Raw genomic sequence first — 22,971 nt, 5'->3', positions numbered from 1 at the left:
GCAAGCGCAGATACCAAAAGAAACATTTACGAATGTAGGAAGTACAATTCCGATGCAAACAGTGAAATGGTGCCACACGGTTGAGCTCACCCCTCAATTGAAAGCACTCGAGTATGTTGAGCGCCTCCAGCAGTACGGCCCCTTGGGTGGGCAGCGGGGTCGTGTAAACCTTCATATTACCGCGGTAGGTCGTGGAAGCGGGCTCCACATCGAGGGGTTCCGCCGATTCAAGGTGATCTGCAAGGTCCTGAGTAGAAAGGACACCACCCGCTCGGCGCACGGCATCAGCAATGTTTTCGGCTACGATGCCTTGGTACACGGCCTGGGGTCCCTCGTGGGCGAACTTCTGCAAACAGGCAAGACGGCGTTATTCGTATAACTGGCGACCTTGTTCTAGAATGGCGCAAAATACGTGCATTAAAACAGCCAAGGAGACACATGCTTGTCAAAGCAACGAGGTTGTTCTATTGTTTAACGCGTAGACACCAGAACCTGCGCACTTGTTATGATAAAAAAGCGTTGTTCGCAGAAGAGATGCTCGAGAATGTGTACACGACCGGATTAGTGCTAGGACTAGGGGTACATTTATTGTTTTCTTCTTGCTACGTAGGAAAGAATGCATGCGACAACCCTCATTGTCTTAATGTATAAAGATATTCACGAGTAATATAGCACATAAGTCCGAGTGGGAACCGACAAAGAAGAAAAACCACCAACCGATCATTACTTGATTTTAGGCATGGTAGGCAGCTTCATAGCTGCAGCTAGGCGGGTTTTTCAACAAAGCCGATGAAGTCGTTCCCGGTAACTTGGCATCGGTCGCTCGCAACGCCCATGTGATTTAAAGCATAGCTGGTGAAAGTGTTTCTGTGCGCTGGACTAAATGTGCCATTTTTCGGTTTACTGTGGTACTGATCTTGGGAAAGATCCGCCTATATTGTTGGTAAGTTCGTCAAGGGAGTCAGGTAGGTTGTGAGGTTGCCTAGTTAGGCCAGGGATGTTAGCCATCAAGTGTAGTGTAGTGCGGGCGACCAGGTCAGCTGTTATATGCGTGAAATTTCTTATTGTACAGGTATCGAGATCTCATTTTGTATCTTGGAAGTGTCATAGTTCCTTGTGAACAAATCCTCTTTGGAGTAGTTTGCACGCGCTTTGGAGTGCGTTCTTACGTTATTACGGAGGGCGTTATTATACGTGGGTGGATTGTTTCGGCAACTGTTCGATGACTTAAATAATTGATGCTAGTTTGGCCTAGTGCGTTTCCATTGGTAGCATTTACACTTTATAAAAGCAGTTCAGCGCAGAATTATGTTCTTTTGCTCGCGTGTGCGCGATTCTGTCTGGGATAAGTTGAGGCCTAGGTGTGCGCCGTGAAATGGTATGGGCCATGTCAGCGCTGAAATTGAATGCACCATAGCGAACTGCTGGTGATCAACACTGATGAGGAACACACTAATATCACCGTGCGGAGACTCCGTATGCCTCCGCTTGGATGCTCGGCCGCATGCCAATACGCGACGGCCGCGACGCTTCTACCACTGGTGGCTGCCGGATATCTAACTGGAAATATTTTACAAACCAAACAATACCTTCATGACGTCACTCGTGAGGTCAGAAGGAAGAGCAAGAGAGCACGCAGCTGGGAAAGGAGGAGGGTTGCCGTGGAAGTCCTACTCTCTCACTTCGCACACAAGCAGCTGTTATCGTTGTCTCTACAGGTTCACTGGCAGCGCGGCGACACTCGTTAAATTGTGGAGCAGCACCCGCTGAAGTTTGCCGTGTTTACAAAGCGCTTCTTTTTCTGCCACGTTTACGTCGCCAGCTTCCGTGCATTCTCTAAAGCACTGAGTTATCGGTTCTACACACCATTAGCACGCAATTATAATGAAAGATATTTATGTAAGGAACACCCCTAACTACCAATATTCGCCATTGAATTGTTACATATGGTCATTTGATGGAATTAGTGGCTTTTAACTTGCTCACTTGGGGTTAAGGTCATGACTAGAGTTTAACTAGTCCACAGATATAGTGGAGGCTAGCACAAAGAAAACTTCCTAGCACAAACATTCGTTTATTTTGTTCGTATGTTGTAAGTGGATCAACTAAAGCTGGCCGGTTTCTCAGTCAGCCAAAATTGAACAGAAGTAAACGGTGAACGTTTTTCGTTTCATTCATACATCTCATACGGGAAAAACGACTGATCGCTATGCAGTGCGAAATTGCCAGTTTGCAGAAAAATGAAGAGAAAATACGTAGCTGCAAAATACGTGGGGCTGCGCACTCGTCAAGTGCGCAGCCCCAGCGCACTCGATTTTTTTCCGTTGTCTTCGATCTATAATGCACATGGTGGAAAATAAAGATTTGATTTGATTTGATTTAAGCCTTTTTCTGTACAATCAGGGGCGCATCAAAACGCAACATGCAATAGCATGGGTCCATCGTTTCACTTTCATTGCTCTTGAAATTTGATAAATCATCGCGGCTGTGTTTTTATTTCATTACTTTAGGCTTGGCTGGTGATGTCGACAAAGTAAATAGTGAACAAAACCTACACCCCTCCCCAACCCCCCCCCCCTTCCCGCAGAAAAAAAACACGAATCCAAGCCCTTCATTACAAGTACTTCACCGGCAACAGATTGGCTGCCGTCATGACGAATGAGGCGAGCAAGCATGATCTTATCTCAGTTCACTCTGGCTTGCGCAGATCAGGTTTGCTCATGCAAAGTGAATACCTGCTCGTAAAATAGAGTGAAATACTGTGCTTACCTGTTGTCATCAGGAAACCTGAAAAACTTCGCAGAACTAGAAAGCCCGATATTATATCACCACAGAGCCGCAGGAGACATGTGATGCACTGTTTAAGCCAGCTTCGTCCTCCGTTCCTTGCACGCCTGATCAAGCATCTCTGTCTTATCTTTCCTATCTTCATACTTGGCACCACAACTGAAGCTGACGACCGATCGCGATGCTACTTGCGATAGCGATGAGCGAATTTGCAAGTGTGAGCGGAGGGAAGCTGGATGGACAGGCAAAGTCAGCCACTTCCCGCTTTTGACCGGATTAAGAGTTAACAAAAAATAAATAAAATATAGCTAAACATAAAGAAAAGTTGCTCGCCGTTAGCTCAAGTTTCTTTATTTCTAAAAAAATTGTGCCTGACAAGAACAGTGAACGCACGCACCTAATTTACCTCGTTCCACAAGACTATAGGATGTCCGGCAAACACTGGGAGCACGCATGTTCCTTGAAACCGAAACTAGCGCTCGCCTTACGGGGGTTACTAATACTGTGTCACTCGTATTCCGTCATCTGCTTTCTGGCATTAGGTGTTAGTTAGCACTTGAACCTGCTTTACCACTTACAGAGGATAAGGAAATTTTATATACTGAAACAGAGTCCCGTACGTCAACTGCAAATTGGTTTCTGACAACACTTGCACATTACCCTTCAAGCTACTGTGGTTCCTTTTCTGCTAAACCACATTGCAATCCGAATGTTCGCCGATGATTGTTATCCGAATGTTCGCCGATGATTGTGTCATTTATCGAACTGTACGTAACACCAGCAATCAAACAGCCCTGCAGAAAGACCTCACCAATATACTAACATGGTGTGACGATTGGTTAATGAAACTTAATGTACAAAAATGTAAAGTTATGTCTTTCACTCGTAGCAGTAATCCCCTGGTATTTCCCTACCAAATTAGAAGCATGCCTCTCGAACTAGCAGAGTCCTATAAATATCTAGGTGTCACTGTATGCAATGATCTATCCTGGCATAAACATATTTCTAACATCATATCATCTGTATAACATCATATCATCATACCACCGCTGCTAGGGTGCAGCGGTGGCGTAGAGGTAGAACACCCGCCTCGCGTGCAAGAGGTCCGTGGTTCGAATCCCGGTGCCGGCAATTTTCCACCGGATTAAAAAAAAAAGAAATCCGCGTGTTGATAAAGTTGCACAAACAGGCCAGGAGTGTGGCCTGATCCCGGTGACCAGAACCGGTAACGCACTACCTCACCAGAGCAGGATTGGCCACCCTGGTGCAGCAATTGGCCACAACCTCCTGTATGAACACAACAATCAAACCCCGGCCCTCAGTCCCCAGCAGCTGCGAAGCAACTGACCACGGCGGCGGTCAGACCTGCCACGCAGCAGAGGGTGCTAAGAATCACTGGCTCCGGACAGGCCGCCAATGGAATATGAACCTGGCAACGTTTAACGCTAGAACGTTATCTAGTGAGGCGAGTCTAGCAGTGCTATTGGAGGAATTAGAGGGCACTAAATGGGATATAATAGGGCTCAGTGAAGCTAGGAGGCCAAAAGACGCATATACAGTGCTAAAAAGCGGGCACGTCTTGTGCTACAGGGGCTTAGCGGAGAGAAGAGAACTAGGAGTCGGATTCCTGATTAATAAGAATATAGCTGGTAACATACAGGAATTCTATAGCATTAACGAGAGAGTGGCAGGTCTTGTTGTGAAACTTAATAAGAGGTACAAAATGAAGATTGTACAAGTCTACGCCCCTACAACCAGCCATGATGACCAGGAAATCGAAAGCTTCTATGAAGACGTGGAATCGGCGATGGGTAGAGTGAAAACTAAATACACTATACTAATGGGCGACTTTAACGCCAAGGTAGGCAAGAAGCAGGCTGGAGACAAGCCAGTGGGGGAATATGGCATAGGCGCTAGGAATAGCAGGGGAGAGCTATTAGTAGAGTTTGCGGAACAGAATAATATGATGATTATGAATACCTCCTTCCGCAAGCGGGATAGCCGAAAGTGGACGTGGAGGAGCCCGAACGGCGAGACTAGAAATGACATAGACTTCATACTCTGTGTCGCTGGCATTATACAAGATGTGGACGTGCTCGGCAAAGTGCGCTGCAGTGACCACAGGATGGTAAGAACTCGAATTAGCCTAGCCCTGAGGAGGGAACGGAAGAAACTAGTACATAAGAAGCCGATTAATGAGTTAGCGGTAAGAGGGAAAATAGAAGAATTCCAGATCAAGCTACAGAACAGGTATTCAGCTTTAACTCAGGAAGAGGACCTTAGTGTTGAAACAATCAACGGCAATCTTGTGGGCATCATTAAGGAGTGTGCAATGGAAGTCGGTGGTAACTCCATTAGGCAGGATACCAGCAAACTATCGCAGGAGACGAAAGATCTGATCAAGAAACGCCAATGTATGAAAGCCTCTAACCATACAGCTAGAATAGAACTGGCAGAACTATCGAAGTTAATCAACAAGCGTAAGACAAATGACATAAGGATGTATAATATGGATAGAATTGAACATGCTCTCAGGAACGGAGGAAGCCTAAAAACAGTGAAGAAGAAACTAGGAATCGGCAAGAGTCAGATGTATGCGTTAAGAGACAAAGTCGGCAATATCATTACTATTATGGATGAGATAGTTCAAGTGGCTGAGGAGTTCTATAGAGATTTATACAGTACCAGTGGCACCCCCGACGATAATGGAAGGGAAAATAGTCTAGAGGAATTCGAAATCCCAAAGGTAACACCGGAAGAAGTAAAGAAAGCCTTGGGAGATGTGCAAAGGGGGAAGGCAGCTGGGGAGGATCAGGTAACAGCAGATTTGTTGAAGGATAGTGGACAGATTGTTCTAGACAAACTGGCCACCCTGTATACGCAATGCCTCATGACCTCGAGCGTACCGGAATCTTGGAAGAACGCTAACATAATCCTAATTCATAAGAAAGGAGACGCCAAAGACTTGAAAAATTATAGACTGATCAGCTTACTGTCCGTTGCCTACAAACTATTTACTAAGATAATCGCAAATAGAATCAGGAACACATTAGACTTCTGTCAAGCAAAGGACCAGGCAGGATTCCGTAAAGGCTACTCAACAATAGATCATATTCACACTATCAATCAGGTGATAGAGAAATGTGCGGAATATAACCAACCCTTATATATAGCTTTCATTGATTACGAGAAAGCGTTTGATTCTGTCGAAACCTCAGCAGTCATGCAGGCATTACGGAATCAGGGTGTAGACGAGCCGTACGTAAAAATACTGAAAGATATCTACAGCGGCTCCACAGCCACCGTAGTCCTCCATAAAGCAAGCAACAAAATCGCAATAAAGAAAGGCGTTAGGCAGGGAGATACGATCTCTCCAATGCTATTCACAGCATGTTTACAGGAGGTATTCAGAGACCTGGATTGGGAAGAATTGGGGATAAAAGTTAATGGAGAGTACCTTAGTAACTTGCGATTCGCTGATGATATTGCCTTGCTTAGTAACTCAGGGGACCAATTGCAATGCATGCTCACTGACCTGGAGAGGCAAAGCAGAAGAGTGGGTCTAAAAATTAATCTGCAGAAAAATAAAGTAATGTTTAACAGTCTCGGAAGAGAACAGCAATTTACAATAGGCAGCGAGGTACTGGAAGTCGTAAGGGAATACACCTACTTGGGGCAGGTAGTGACGGCGGATCCGGATCATGAGACGGAAATAATCAGGAGGATAAGAATGGGCTCCGGTGCGTTTGGCTGGCATTCTCAGATCATGAACAGCAGGTTACCATTATCCCTCAAGAGAAAAGTATATAATAGCTGTGTCTTACCAGTACTCACCTACGGGGCAGAAACCTGGAGGCTAACGAAAAGAGTTCTACTCAAATTGAGGACGACGCAACGAGCTATGGAAAGAAGAATGATAGGTGTAACGTTAAGGGATAAGAAAAGAGCAGATTGGGTGAGGGAACAAACGCGAGTTAATGACATCTTAGTTGAAATCAAGAAAAAGAAATGGGCATGGGCAGGACATGTAATGAGGAGGGAAGACAACCGATGGTCATTAAGGGTTACGGACTGGATCCCGAGGGAAGGGAAGCGTAGCAGGGGGCGGCAGAAAGTTAGGTGGGCGGATGAGATTAAGAAGTTTGCAGGGACGGCGTGGCCCCAATTAGTACATGACCGGGGTTGTTGGAGAAATATGGGAGAGGCCTTTGCCCTGCAGTGGGCGTAACCAGGCTGATGATGATGATGATGATCTGCTAATAAAACACTAGGTTTTTTAAAACGTAATCTCCGCCAGGCACCTCAAAACGTAAAACTGCTTGCCTACAAGTCCCTTGTTAGGGCAAAACTTGAATATGCATCTGCCATCTGGAGCCTGCACCAAACATATCTTATCACCTCATTTGAATCTGTTCAGAACCGCGCTACTAGGTTCATTCACTCACAATATTCATATGATGTCAGTATTTCCGCACTTAAAACACAATCCGGACTAACATTACTATCTAATCGCCGACCCATTGCTAGTCTTGAGCTCTATCACAAGTTCTTTTTCAGTACCCTTCATCATGCGCCATACATCGTTCCTGCAGCACGCATCTCTCACCGCACCAGTCATCCGCAGCAAGTCGCACGGCCACGTGCCCGAACCACTCATTTTTCCGCCTCGTTCATTCCTCGAGCAGCTAAAGACTGGAACGGCCTTCCTGTTGACATTGTTAGCATCACTTGCCTGTCTTCATTCTTACAGCGTGTGATTGATCACTTTGAATATAACTTATGAAGCGTACCAAATGTGGAACTTATGTTAAACCCACCCCTTATGTAATACCCCCTCCGGGGGTCTTTAAGGACAATAAACTGAACTGAACTGAAATACTCTGTTAACGTTGCAGGGCCTTAGAAAACATGTATTCTCCTTAGCTATTCAGCGACAATCGGATGGGATCACTTTTCTCTTGTTCCCTCAGCGAAGGCACCAATTAATAGAAAAACTTGTTTCGTCCCTGCTGAAAAATTCTTTAGCCCCTGCGTGGTTGGTAGCGTACGCGTTGTAGTAGTCTTCGCACTAGGAGCCCGCTGGTGCTCCTAGTGCAAAGATTACCATCTGTAGCTACGCCGCTTCAACAGAATCAGTCGATTGGCATTTGTGCTCTTGTCTGGCTCAGCTGAATTCCATGCAATACTGATTAAGTCTGCCCCATAAGTGAACGTTAGGATAGTGAGATATACAATGACATTTCCGCAATCAGCTGTTAAAAACACGCGGTTAAAAACTGATTGAATAAAGGCAGAAAACATTCAGAGAACGTTTGTTTTTGTGTATAATAAAATCATGATTTATAGTACATATTGATATACAGCCGCAAATGAATTGGTTGCAATGCATTATTTTCTTTCTCTTAACACTGAATATGTGCTCTTTGTACACTCTAAGCAGCTCCTAATTTTTGTAATAAGCAAGCACATTGGAGATGTGGGTGGCTTCAATGGCTTTCATTTCGCTTTTGAGTTCAGAAAAGTAGTAAGCATGCAGAATAGCAAGCTGGATAGGAGTATAAAATTATAAATATTGTCGGATAGTGACACGCATGTGCAGGTTGTAACTGAATATTTATCATCTGCTATGGAGAGTTTGTCAACAGCCGTCCTGTGTGTTTGCCTGTGGAAGGCACATGACCCTGCGGCATTACAAGCCACTTGCACCAACAATAAACAGTACTGCCTGAGAGGTGCACTGGCAGTTTGAGTGCTCAGGGAAAGAAGCGCCGACGTTGTATCAGCTTTCGCTCCAGCCTGATGCGTCTAAGTTCTAGCGCTATGCTTGATTCATATGCGCTCTGCCCGCTTTTTGCGAGGTTTTCAAGGACGTTTGTGCTGCTACCTTGCAACACGCTTAGCCGAGTAAGATATGAGGCTGCACGCAACTGCCTGAACATTAGTTGCAAAATGGCTAATTCAAAAACACAGCAAGTGCTACTGAAAATAGTGCCTGTGCTTGCGTGTGTGTATGCGGATGCCACTGTTGTTGTGCAAAGTTGAGACGTTGGCTTTATATGCCCTATTGTGGTGTAGTCTCAAACATCGGAAAGAAGGCGACAATCATTCGTCATCAACATGACAGAATTTGCATATTACAATAAGTATAGTAATGTTGGCAGCTGCACGATAACAACAAGGTTGACGACAACAATGCGTTATAAAAACGCGCTTGCCTCTCATTTTCACACCGGCGAGTAAAATAACTCAGGGGAACGGGCCAGAGTAGAAATGGTAATTCAATATGATCATGGCCGCAGAGGCAATTGGAACTGAGTCACAGCACCCTGCTGCAAGAGTTTCGGTTGATCCTGGTTGGACGTTGACGCCATCGCAACCCGCATGCTGAACCTGCGTGCCGGTTCCATCGAGTTGTCATGGTGAAGGCACCCGACTGAAGTGTGTCTCCAACGTTATAGGCGCTGCGATAGTAGACGGTGGCTTCCTATTCGTTCGCTTACTGAGGTCGGCAACATAGTGACCTACAAAAGCGATTCTCCCACTCAGCAATCGAAACTCGAGCGACCTACCACTAATCCCTCATATTCCATTCGGCCAAGCCTGAAGAGTGCGCCACTTTGGAGGCATATTTGGTTTCATATCATATAACTGAAATATACGGCTGTCTTTTTTGTCTTTTACCACTTGTTTTTTTTTGCGTGGTAGATGTTCCTAATCTGTTTGTGAATTGTGAATTTTGCTTCCTCTGTATTGCTCACACGGGCTCAACAGTGGTACCTCGTTCTCTTAGCGCATACCAAATGGGCCAAGAAGGAGTCCCCAAAACATAACATATTGAGGAAAATTGTAATCACTGCAAATAATACGCTTTTCCATTTCCAGGTATTTATGCTCGAGATATACCTTTGAGTACACCCTATAGGGATGAGCTGTAGTTCGTGCTTGAAGGTTTGACTGCGCAGTACAGAGGGTTGTAAAGGCGGAGCCTCCAATTCCCCACATGGCCAGCTGTCAAAAAACGACCTAGGACGGGTAATGATGATTTATGAATACCCTCAAAAAAGCCAGCGGCAGTGGCGAAAGCAATATCTTGCGCTCTTCTGTTGAGGCATCTCTCTACTTGAGTGATACTTATCAATCGAAGTCGTGCGTGCAACTTTATGGGGTTATTTATTGTATTCATAGGTAGTACAAAACTCCGTTTGCTTGCAGAATCTTGAAGCCATGTTTCATACTTTATAAGCACGTATGCTGTGCCCTACATAGCGGGACAGCATGGCTGAACGTGGAGCCCCAGTGCGTTAGCAAATCAGAATTTTGTTAGAAAACGAAGCGCACAGTGGACATGCCTAGACGATCTCTAGAGTCACGAATAGCACTTCGTCAGCTATTATGAGACTTGACTATTTGAAAATTAGAAGTGCATTTCTACAAGTGCTAGCGTGGCCTAAAAATTGTCCAGTCCCGAATTAAAAGAACTGTCGTAATTATAGCCTCCACACGAAGATCTGGACAGACTATTTGCTTTACCCTGAAGCTCGCTTGAGATTATTCTTGCTTTTCATTATGTATTATCCTTAATACTTGCCAAACACATCACCAAATGCAAAGTAGTGTGCCCGCCCTCCTACCTGAATTACTTTTACCACCTGAATATTTGAGAAGCTTGTGTGTGAAGCCAGATCGAATGCCCACTAGTGAACATTCCGACTGTTTCGAAATTCAGGCTCGTGGACCATACAGTAAAATTAATCACTCTATCTCACCGGCCATTTAACCCATGAACATTTGTTTCCTTGGACAATCTGCTTCGGAATTCCACCCGAAAACTTATTTTAGTCCATGCTACTCGTACCTTAACACCACTGATGATCCTTTCGTTATGTACTTCTATTCTTTAGCTGTTTATGAATGAGTTGATGAACATCAGACAGGCGTTCTCAAACTGGGCGAGATGCTGGGATTGCGCATGCCGCTAAACAAATTTTACTGCACGCACCTTTGGGCCAACTATGACATTGTTTAAATGATTTGATATTTGGTACACTTGTTTTCCTCTGATAAGCCGTTCAACCCGCCGTGGTTGCTCAGTGCCTATGGTGTTGGGCTGCTGAGCACGAGTTCGCGGGATCGAATCCCGGCCACGGCGGCCGCATTTCGATGGAGGCGAAATGCGAAAACACCCGTGTGCTTAGATTTAGGTGCACGTTAAAAAACCCCAGGTGGACAAAATTTCCGGAGTCCTCCACTACGGCGTGCCTCATAATCAGAAAGTGGTTTTGGCACGTAAAACCCCAAATATTATTATTATTATAATTCATCGTATACATCATCGTGAGGCTATTGATAATAACGTCGGTGGGAAAAAAAGTAGACCAGGCGGCAGGCCACAGGAGTTCTGCGACATTCTAAGAAGGCAGGTGGAGTTCCCTGAGGCCATTATGCACTATGAACTAGCACTATGGTATGATGGTATTTCCACAGCAGTGTCCCATTTGCATCAGCGAACTGTGGCTTCTGTAAAGGAGAATTTACGGCACTTGCCTTCAGCAGCGCCGCCAAGGGTTGGTTAGTGATAGTCTGGCCGAGGGCTGGCACACGAGAATGGTCATCCAGGAAGTAACGCCCACCTGGCATCTCAAGCAATGCCTTTAGCCGCAGTTGCCAAATGCTTTGCTTCACGTGATCCATGGGGAAACCGTGCTGGGCGTAGTGGACAGCGGGTGCGAATAGCTCACTCATCGTCACCTAGGTAGCATCAACAGAGCACAAGGGCATTTTTGAGCTGCTGCTCCACTTGCATGTGAAAACAATGCACTCGCTTTGGCACTTCGTTCAACCAGTATTTGATTTTCAATGCGATTGCGGTAGCACAAACGGCGACCTCGCCCGTTCTATAAAAGAGCCTTAGAATAGGATTTCCTAGACTAAACGCACAATATAGCATGCCTATAGGAAAAAGTTCAGCCACATAGCATACGATAAGGAGGATAACACGAAAGCCTACCCACTTACGAGACATTCATTCTATGATTTATTATTTCCATTTTAATGTATGGTTACTTCCTATCACATGTTTTCTCCCACCTAGGGTCATGGGTACGAGTGTAGTACTTAAGCCTGCCCTATTGCGTCCTAATTAAAGCCAAAGGTTGCCCGTGCGACTCCTACGAGTGGTCTTTGGTCGAGGGCTTAGGTAACTCTATATAACTCAACCCTGTCTTAATTAACTTCGCCTTAATTCACACCAAAATCAGTGGGTGTGGCTCACGTCCTTGACGATGTCAACTGGTATCCAACTTTGAGTAGGGCCTGATCACCCATATCTCTATGTTGAGTTGTGTGTTCGAGTGCTTTAATCAACTTCACCCTAATTAACACAAAAAGTCGTGGGTTGGACTCCCGCCAGAGATTGAAGGCTCTACTCCAGCCAAACGTCGTGTAGTCGACTCTTGGTCTTTGTGATGTCAACTGGAATCCGACATGCAGATATCCTTACTTTTCCCAAATCTCCAGGTTAGTTCGCCTCTTAACAAAGGTGGTAGGTTTGACTCCCGCCGAAGATCTGCGGTGGGTTCGAGTACCTTGATTATATATATCCTTATAACTGCGTCTTAACTAACTTCACCTAATTTAACCTAAATGTTTGAGGGCTCGACTCTTGAACCTCACGACGTCACTTGGAATCTAATTTGATGATAACTTCAAGTAGGTTATACTCCCACCAAAGGTCGTGGGTACGACCGCATTAATTAACTCTATTTTATTAGCTCTGCCCAAATTCACTTTGCCCTAAAATTTACTCGGCAGGTGGTACGTCCAACCCCAACCAAAGGTGGGGGGTCGACTTGTTCGAGTGCGTTAACTTCGCAATAACTATATAGCATCAAAGGTCGTGGGTTCGACGCTCGACATTCCCAATGCCAATTTGAATCCAAGTAGGTACATGGTTGTTTCGACCATACCTTCACATCTCCCACCAAAGGTGGTGGGTTCCAAATATTTATTTGGCTCTATCTTAATTACCTGTGCCTTAACATTGCCTTACTTCACACCGTAGGAAGGTCGTGCTGACGTTTTTTTCTGCTTTTTCACTTCTTCACGCTTTCTTATAAAGAAATCATGAAAAAGTGCACACGAAAGGTCCTGCATTCCACTCCTACGAAAGGTCGCGAGTAATTATTAAGTTTTCCATAATTAACACCGCAGGTAGTGTGTTCGACTCCCTATGGATTTTGGTGACATAACATCGGGTAGTGTATCATCGGACATCGAATATTCTGTCCCATGAGCCATCTAAGGCTTTCGGCTTAATATTAGGGTCAGCATTGTTCGATCTTTAAATATCCAATTTTGAATTCCAGTGGGTGTTTATAGTGACTGATATGACATTGTGGCCTTCTTTTTTCCTGATACCCTGCGGACCAAATGTCTTCCCTCTTGGCAATTGCGAATTCTCTGCCTTCTTTCTATTCCAAACCATGCGTACGGCGTAAAACGCTTCGTGCAAAACTATTGCTGATTACTGTCGATTCAAGCGGATTGTAGGGCGCCTTTGGAGAGCTATCCGGCTTATTAAAGGAATGATGCGCATCGCGAACTACATTCGTTGCCGCGAAGATATTTAGGTAACGTTTCTTTTTTTTCATTCCCAATTACACATCGAGCAGAACCGGTAACCGAACAAAGTTGCACGGAACAGAATTAACATTACCACTATAGAACAGAGCCGCCACCAGGGTACAATAGTTATGCTTGACAAGAGAGAGTGTCTCCTTTCTAATAGCACAGTACTGAAATTTCAGACACCTTGAAGCTCTCACGCGAAAACATAAGCTGGAACGTTGTCGTGCTCAGGGGCACAACTGTATGTTTTGGTTCGACCTAAACTGGGTGATGTCAAGTTCTACTTTCGCATCACCCAGTCCCTACCTTCACACAGAAAACATACGGCAACGAAGTTTATTCACTGCCTATGCAGAAGCATGTCTTTCCAGAAATGACATCTGCCTCTTTAACTTGAGGCACATGGGTCAAGGGCGAGCACCAGCCAGTCCAAAAATACGCTAACCTCAGGTTATATCTCGCGGCCAGTGCAAACATAGTGACTTGTGTCTGCTTCTTGAGCACAATAAAAATGTTTTTCACTTTAAAATTGTCCGGCACAGCATAGAAGGTAAAATGAGCTGTGCCACCTTACAGCACTGCGACCATAAGATTTCACAATTACGACCACAATTCCACAATTTCACAATTACGGATAAATTTTCAAAAACATAACACTCGTACACTATACTATGATGTGGCAATGAGTTCGGCGGGAGCCTCCGAAGAGGGCGACTGTTCTGAAATGTAAAATTTTCATCTGCCCGACAGAAGCACGAAGCTACAGAGGAAATGCGTACACGTTGCTAAGAGAGAAAGCTAGACAGCTCAAAAATGATTCCTGATGATAGTGGAATCAAACGTGCTAGAAGGCATTTCCGGGCGGATCGCTCCATCGGCTAGCCTAACCAGGAGGCTAGCATTATTGACACTTAGTTATGGCAGTTAAGAAAGCAGCGAAACTCTCAATGACGAAACTAGCGTTTTAGTGGGAGAATATGTGCCCTCAAAAACAGGCTACACTCAAAGAACAATGTTAGCGGCGAATGCACTCGGCAATCGTCGAAAATGTGATCTGCCTGTCAAGCACGTCGGCTTTTATACGTGAGTCATGGAAGCTTGAAGAGTAATGCAGAAGGCCAGTGGATTGGGCGAGTTGGTGTTGCATGGTAACAATAAAATTCAGCGGCGTGTTTGTCTCCTCCTTATTCGGGTCCTTCGTTTAGCGCTGTTTGAATTTTATTGCTACCTTGAAGGGTAATCACTGGTGTGTGCGTGTGTTCCAGAAAGTTCTATACAATTCACGTCGCACACGCAATTAAATTACAGAAGCTCCGATGAGGACACCCCACAATCATCGATAACGTTCGATATACTTCCGATACATGCGGGCGCGTTCTGCGCTGAGCGATAATACTTGTCAGGTGGCGAAAAGCGGTCACCCGGAAAATATACACAGGTACACGTGTCAAAATCGCAAATTAATGGACCACTATGAACACAAAGGTATGGGATATGCCATATTAGTTATATGAGGCGCAATTATTTTCGCATGACTTTCGTTTCCCGGAAAGAAGTTTCACTACCACCGACTGCGATTACGCTCTTGTTTCGAAGATACGCTTTTTCTACCAGAGGCCATTTCCTACCACGCCATATAGTGTATATTCTTGATATGGTTTTGCGGCAGTTTGACCACTTTCTAACTAACTATTATTTGCTAGGCTTGCACGTTAATATTCATACAGATGACGATGGGCGCAAAAAGAAAAGAAAAAAAACGTCAGGAACGCCGGGACAACTTGCACAGCATCAAGTCAAACACGATTTTCCAAAACATGAAAATTAGTAGGGTACCTTTCCGGAGCCAAAGCAGCGCGCAATGTGGAACCACGCTTTTGCCGCCCCCGGCACTGTTGCCTGTAGGCCTGAGACTTGTACCTCTGAGTAAGACTGGTGAGGCTGGTCCTTTGACTTCACGAGTTGCAATGACAGGGCGGCTGGGCTTCTTCCGCTGCGGAGGTCATGTTGTAGAATACTTTTGAAGGTCCTTGTTTGAAACTGGTTGCAGTGCTTAGTAGAACATTGGTAAACTTGTAACTTTAGGTGGTTAAGCGAAACTTTCAATTTTTTACAAGCTAGGGACTGTATAACATCAATGAAACCATAGCGTGCTCATCCATTGGCAAGAATGACAGAACTATCCTTATGTTTAATAAAGGGAAAATGAGGCATCCACCGAAACGTAGCTAAGTGCTGCAAACGAAACCCATATGGGTTCCTCGAAAGAAATGCTTCGCAGTTGAAGAAATATTCGTCCTTGTTCGGGACTGGGGCAGCCACTCTACCGTCTGAGCTAACCGGGCGGCTAGCACATGGCAGGCGAAGTTGAATTTATCAACAACTCAGAAGCAAAGGCAACAGTTTGACGGTGTAGTTCTGCAGAAACCCGCGAGGGGGAGAGAAGTAATTAATAAAGGCGAAATGAGACATCCATTAAACGTTGATAGGTGCTACGAAGGAAACGCATACGGGTTCCTCACAAGAAAACCTTCGCAGTTGAAGAAAAAATGGTAGAGTGGCTGCCGCCGAATTTTTATTTAGCTTTGAAAAATCACAGTTCTGTCAACTGAATACATTAGAGCATTTAAGCGGATAAGTTTGATGTAGCAATTTCAAGTAAAGGTGGATTTGTTGCAATATTTGCGAGGATTTCACAAAACGTCTATCCGTAAATGAAGGCCGACGCTGTGAAGTCGGGAGGTGGAATTCAATACGATGAGCAAAAACGAGCAGAAGGTGAAAGCCGGAGTCAACGTTTGGACAGGTGGACCTTTCGGATACGTGAATGACAAGTGGACACATGAACCTTGGTCTCTCGAGCATCCCATTGCAGAGCCACCAATGACATATGATAGCCACCTAACTGGAAAACGCTTTAACTGAACTTGATCACAACAGCGCATAGGATTTGCATTTTTTATTCATGCGACTTGCCAAGGTCCAGAATAGAATAGAATAGAATAGAATAGATCCAGTACGACGCAACTGGTCGGATATTATACATCGTTTGCAGTTCTACAAAGGGATACTCGATGTAACAAAGTTTATGAGTGCGTCGAGCAATGTCAATGAAATACGAGTGCGTACGTCACGACAATCACAATAACATTAAGGTGACAATGACGTTGGCGTTACGGTGTGAGCATGACGACCAATGTATTGTACGGTAGCCAAGGCACCTTAAAGCATTTTATGGGCCGATCCCGGAGGTGGTGCCGTCTTACACCGCTTCTGAAACTCCTAGCAGCCAAGATGTACTAAAAATAGAAACTTCATAAATACCGGGTTTTTCGTGAGAAAACAATAACATGTTTATGAGGTACGCCATCGTGGGGGTCTTCGGACCACCTGATGTACTTTAACGTGCATTTTAATTTAAGCATACAGATGTTTTCATTCCTCTCTCTAAATGTAGCTGCCGTGGGCGAGATTCAAACCCGGGACCTGGTGCTACGGTGGGTAATGGCAGAAACTGACACGCTAACGCCTTTTAAAAGAACTTGTCTACATGAGTTGCGTGCGCCCAAAAGGAAGTAGTAATACTTATTGTTACTCGCGCGGTCTTTTTCCCGAGTCTGTTTCCCGAGTAGGTCGTCGTATGCAATTAGTATTCGTGCCATTCCACGTACTGCGCGTGCCCCATGTCTTGAAGAGCCATCTTGCACTAACACAATAGTTGTACGCGATTGATTGTAGATATTGTTGCGTGTGTAAAGACACAGACAGAAGAGGCTATTTACAGGCTATTTACAGTGGCGCCAGGCAGCCAGGCCGACACTCGCTCCCGCCAAGCGCACCGACCAACATCATCGTCGTTCTCGCGGCGGCTCGTTTCTTGAGCATCGCTCGATGATGTCGTAATACTACCCCCCGGCGGCAGAAGCACCGTCATGGTGCTGTTAAACATCCAAGGCGCGTGGAGAGTTGTAGGGCTTGAGTCGGGCGACGTGGACAATGTCAGTAGTTGTGACAGCGGAGGACGTAGTGGACGTGGCTAGAACGATTTCATAGGTGACATCGGTCACGTTGCGGAGCACGCGATGTGGACCTGTGTAACAAGAAAGGAGTTTTTCACATAGGCCAACTTTACGCGAAGGTGACCAAAGCAACACGAGGCTGCCGGGCACCAAATGGACATCACGGTGACGGAGGTCGTAGCGTTGCTCCTGCTTGTCTTGAGACACTTGTAAACGAGCGCGCGCAAGTTGGCGAGCGTGGTCAGCATGGGCGATTGCATCACGGGGATAATCGCTAGTTGAAGCTGTGGCGGACGGAGGCACAGTGTCCAGTGGTAGCGTTGGTTCGCGGCCATACAAAAGGTAAAACGGGGAAAAACCAGCAGTTTCGAGACGGGAAGAGTTGTATGCCAAGGTTTTGTAAGGCAGAGCAAGGTCCCAGTCACGGTGGTCTTCGGAAACGTATTTGGATAGCATGTCTGTAAGGGTGCGGTTCAAGCGCTAAGTGAGGCCGTTCGTTTGGGGATGGTAGCAGGTGGTAAATTTATGCCGTATTGAGCAGGCACGCATGATGTCGTCGATGACTGGCAAAAAACGTACGGCCATGGTCTGTTGGGAATTGACGCGGAGCACCATGCATCGAAATAGCATCATGTAGGAGGAAGTCCGCAACATCATTTGCGCAACTGGTCGGAAGAGTGCGGGTTACGGCGTAGCGGGTCGCGTAGTCTACCACCACTGCAACCCACTTGTTCCCTGATGAAGATTCCGGAAATGGGCTGAGAAGGTCTAAGCCCACACGATTTAAGGGCTCGGCGGGAATGTCGAGCGGCTGCAGTTAACCAGCGGGGAGCTGGGAAGGTTTCTTGCGTCGTTGGCAAACTTCAAAAGCGGCGACGTGACGTCGTACGGAACAGGCAAGACCCGGCCAGAAGAAATGGCGACTTACACGGTCATAGGTTCGAGATACGCCGAGATGTCCTGATGTTGGCGCGTCGTGAAGCTCTTCTATAACGGTGGAGCGGAGGTGTTTAGGTATTACAATTAGGTACTCAGAGTCATCCGGATGAAGGTTCCGACGGTACAGAGTACCGTCGCAGAGGACGAAGAGGCGTAGAGTAGCATCCGCCGGAGAGTGCTCAAAACGGTCGATGAGTGCTCTGATGTTTGCGGCACGGCGTTGCTCGTTGGCGAAATGAAGCAGCTGTGATACAGAGAATACGCAAGAAGCACTCGCAATATTAGAGGAGTCAGAGTCGTCAACAGGGTAACGCGACAAGCTGTCAGCCTCTTGGTGCAGGCGGCCAGAGTTGTACACCACGAAATATGAAAATTCTTGTAGCCTCAAAGCCCATGGACCAAGCCGGCCTGTAGGATCCTTTAGCGAAGAGAGCCAACAGAGAGCATGAAGGTCAGTGACTACGCAAAAAGGGCGACCGTAAAGGTAAGGACGGAACTTCGCAACCGCCCAGACAACAGCAAGGCATTCTCGTTTCGTAACGGAATAGTTGCGCTTCGATGGTGTTAGGAAGCGGCTTGCATAAGCAATAACGTGATGCTGGCCACGCTGACGCTGGGCTAAGACGGAACCTACGCCTTGACCGCTGACATCTGTACGCAATTCTGTAGGGGCATCCTACTTCTTCACAGGATGTACCCCGAAATTGAGACGACAACTGCATGTGCATTATGCAATGACTCAGCGAACTGACCTCACATGCTCTGGCGATGCCCCGCGTTACGCGGCGATGAAAGTAACCCTTCTTCACACTGGGGTGCTGTCCTACACAGCCCCAACCTCGAAGAACAGTTATGGGCTGTCCAACGGGCCCGCGACGCAGCGGAGAGGCTCGGCCTCTCTGTCCTGACGTGGGAGCGGCCCGCTGCGCGCCAGGCCGCGCCCTAATGGACCCTAATAAATTTTTTCATCCATCCATCCATCCATCTGTCCATCAGGGCCGAATTGGGTGAGAACGGGTGGTGAGGTTAGAAGAGTGACGAGACGAGAGAAGGCGGCGGCCTCTCCAGTGCCTCACGAAAAATGTACGCATTTCTTCAAAAGATTAGTTAGGGGCCTAGCAATTGTCGCAAAATCTGGAACAAAACGACGAAAGTACGAGCATAGCCCATAGAGTTTTGTCGGAATCAGGCTGTACTTCGGAAGCGTCAACGAGATGGCCGAGAAGAGTAATTTGTCGGTGGCCAAAACCACATTTCGACGAGGTAAGTTGCAGCGTCGCCTTTCGAAATACATCAAGTATAGTTGTGAGACGTTCAAGGTGAGTGTTGAACATTGGCGAGAAGACGATGACGTCGTCAAGGTAGCAGAGGCACGTGGACCCTTTGAGACCTTGAAGCAAGGAGTCCATCATACGCTAGAAGGTGGCAGGGGCTCTGCATAATCCAAACAGCATTAATTTAAATTGGTATAGGCCATCAGGTGTGATGAACGCGGTTTTTTCTCGGTTCATATCGTCAACGGCAACCTGTCAGTATCCCAAACGAAGATCAATAGACGAGAAATAGCTGGAACCGTGCAGGCAGTCAAGGGCGTCGTCTATACGTGGCAGCGGGTAGACGTCCTTCTTAGTAATGTTGTTCAGATGATGGTAGCCTACGCAGAAGCGCCACGTGCCGTCCTTCTTAACCAACACCACAGGTGACGCCCATGGACTCGAAGAAGGCTCAATTATGTTTTTATCGAGCATTTTGTTGACTTAGTTTTGAATTACTCAGCGTTCCGACGCAGACACTCAATACGGTCGTCGGTGAATAGGCGTAGCATCGCCAGTAAGACTCCGATACTTGACCGCGACTGTCTGGCCTAAAGGGCGATCGTCGATGTCGAAAACATCTCGGTAGGACGATAATACTTGGCAAAGTTCTTCAAGCTGTGCCGAGGACAGGTCCGTCGCAACCATTTTCTTTATATTGGGATCGGCACCCGAGGCTGGTGCGAGGGGCTTGCTAAGCTCGTGAGAACCATCGGTTGATAACGCTGCCACGTATTGGTCACCGAGACAATCAACGGTGGCAATGCAAATACCTTGAGGTAGAGTTTGCTTTGCCAATCCAAAGTTACAGACAGGCATGCGAGTGCAGTTTCCAGTAATATTAAGTATACTGTGAGGCACTGTAACGTCATACCTTATTGGAATGTCGGGCAGAGGAGTGACGAGGTACTCACCATCAGGAACTGGTGGGAAAGATAACAGTTCAATGTAGGCCATTGACTTTGGCTGCAGGCGAAGAAAGCCGCTGGCACGTAAGCGGCATCGGCAACTCAAGGCGAACGGTACTGGAAGAGCAGTCAATAATAGCAGAATGTGCGGAGAGAAAATTGAGGCCAAGAATGAGGTCGTAGGGGCAATGAGCAATTACGGTGAAGAGGAGAGGAGTGTGGCGGCCGGCGATGCTGACGCGTGCCGTACACATGCCGATGATAGGCGCAGTACCGCCATCCGCAACGCGGACGACGCGTGCCGATGCTGGGGTGAGGAGCTTGTTCAGTCGTCGTCGGAAGGCAGCACTCATATTTGAAAGATGTGCTTCTGTATCGATGAGTGCCGTGAAAGGATAGCCGTCAACGTCCACGTCAAGAAGGTTTCGGTTCGTGGGTAACGTGAGCAGTGAATTTGAGGGCAGGGTTGATAACGCAGTTTCACCTCCAGAAGCTGCAGTGCCTAGTTGTCCGGCTGGATCCGGGAGGCGATAGGCGGCGAAGAGAAGCGACTGGGTTGGGTCGAACGAGACTAATGGCATCGAGTGAGGGCGAGTGGCTGTACAGAAGGTTCGGAGCAGGAGCATCAGCGGCAGCGGATGGTATAGGGAACGGAAGGTCCAAATGTGCCGGAATAAGTGGCGGTGTATGTCCGAGGAGGTGGTGGCCATCGGTTGCGGCAGTGACGAGCGACGTGGCCGATGCGACAGCAGTGGAAGCAGATCGGCCGGTCATCAGGGGTACGCCAATCGGACGGGTTGCGGCGAGATGTGGCGGAAAAGGACTGCCGAGGACGAGGCGGCCCGCTAGAGAACTGGGGAACGCTGGGTTGAAACGTGGAACACACGGTCTTCAGACCCATATTCTCAAATTCCTGTCGGACGATGGCCTGGATCATCGCAATGGTGGTTACTGGCGGATCGGGAGGCGTCGCGGAGAAAGCTGGCGAACAGGTGGCCTCGACTTCGCGGCGTAAAATCCGCGTGACGTCGTCAAAGGTAGTGGTCTGGCTGGGTCGACCCGCACATGTCGATGTAGCAGCAGTGCTGGGTAGCCGCTTGATGTGATGTGTGATACGGTGGCTCTTACCTCGTTTAAGGCTACGGAATTCTTTAATGATGGCGTCGATAGTCGAGACGTTGCCGAAAACAAGCAAATTGAAAGCGTTGTCGGCGATGCCTTTTAGAATATGTGACACTTTATCGGCTTCGGACATAGCGCTGTCAGCTTTGCGGCATAGAGCTAAGACGTCGAGGATGTAGGAAACGTACGGCTCCATAGATGTCTGAACACGAGACGCATGAGCCTTTCTCGCGGCAGCGTTGCGCCCAATGGGGTCGCCGAACAGTTCCCGTAGCTTTTCTTTAAAATCGTCCGAACTGGTTATCTCGTCGTCCTGCGTTTGGCGTCACACGCGTGGGGCGCCGCCGAGATAAACGATGACATTGGCGAGCATAATCGTTGGGTTCCACCTGTTATTAGCACTGGCGTGTTCATAGAGTTTGATCCAGTCGTCAACATCCTGGCTCTCCAGGCCAGAGAACACACCTGGGTCGCGATGTGGGCCGACCGTGATGATTGGAGCAGTGGGACAAGCCGAAGCCGTTGCAGAGGTGGTCTCGTCACCGGGAGGCATGGTGACAAGCTCGGTGTGCCGACCACTTCTGAGTCTCGTAATGAGGACGGGGATCGCTGACCTCCGCCAGAATGTTGCGTGTGGAAAGACATAGACAGGAGAGGCTATTTACAAGCTATCTACACTGGAGCCAGGCAGCCAGGCTGACACTCGCTCGCGCCAAGCGCACCGACCAACTTCATCGTCGTTCTCGCGGCGGCTCGTTTCTTGAGCATCGCTCGATGATATCGTAATAATATTAACGAAAAGATGAATTTGGCTAGTTGATGCACGGTCACATTTACGTCCAGTGTGTATTCATTAGTGTAGGTGGTACATAACGCAATTGCAATGAATGTAGACATGGAAGGTACGTTTAAAAAGTAGACATTACACCATAATCGTTACTATTTTCTATTATTGAGGGAAACTGATGGTCCTCTATAAAACACCTTCATCTTTCCGAGACGACATTGTCATTGAAGAAGTCGGTTAATAAGCGACAATCAGAGGTTCTTTGAAGTACTAGGTCCTTTGGTCCAGATATTGCATTGCATGTGGCTAGTGAGTATGTGCGCAGTGAGACCAGTCCCGGGAAGGGATGCACACATGGGGTGTATGCGTTTGCCTGCCTGATTATTAGGTGCCTGTTTGCATAGTGCTTTATGGAACTTTACGTCAGTTTTACGTCAGTTTTACGTCATAAAGAAACAAGATCACTGCCG

General features: G+C 46.9%; 1 protein-coding gene across 4 annotated transcripts in view; it reads right to left on the bottom strand.

The window, feature by feature from the left end:
• The window catches only part of LOC135914484 (glutathione hydrolase-like YwrD proenzyme), a 133,250-nt gene that overhangs the window by 102,293 nt on the left and 7,986 nt on the right, over positions 1–22,971 (bottom strand). For all 4 annotated transcript variants that reach the window (XM_070523218.1, XM_070523219.1, XM_070523220.1 and 1 more), the window contains 3 exons: positions 15,250–15,406; positions 11,332–11,535; positions 91–346 (listed from right to left, as the gene is read on the bottom strand). In XM_070523218.1, the coding sequence (XP_070379319.1) occupies positions 91–346; positions 11,332–11,535; positions 15,250–15,406 (617 nt within the window). The remainder of the gene's footprint in view (positions 1–90; positions 347–11,331; positions 11,536–15,249; positions 15,407–22,971) is intronic.

Source organism: Dermacentor albipictus, chromosome 8 (assembly GCF_038994185.2).
Source record: "Dermacentor albipictus isolate Rhodes 1998 colony chromosome 8, USDA_Dalb.pri_finalv2, whole genome shotgun sequence".
Taxonomy (NCBI): Eukaryota; Metazoa; Arthropoda; class Arachnida; order Ixodida; family Ixodidae; genus Dermacentor; species Dermacentor albipictus.
Note: the sequence above shows the minus strand (reverse complement) of the source record. Positions and strands in the feature narration are given on the sequence as shown.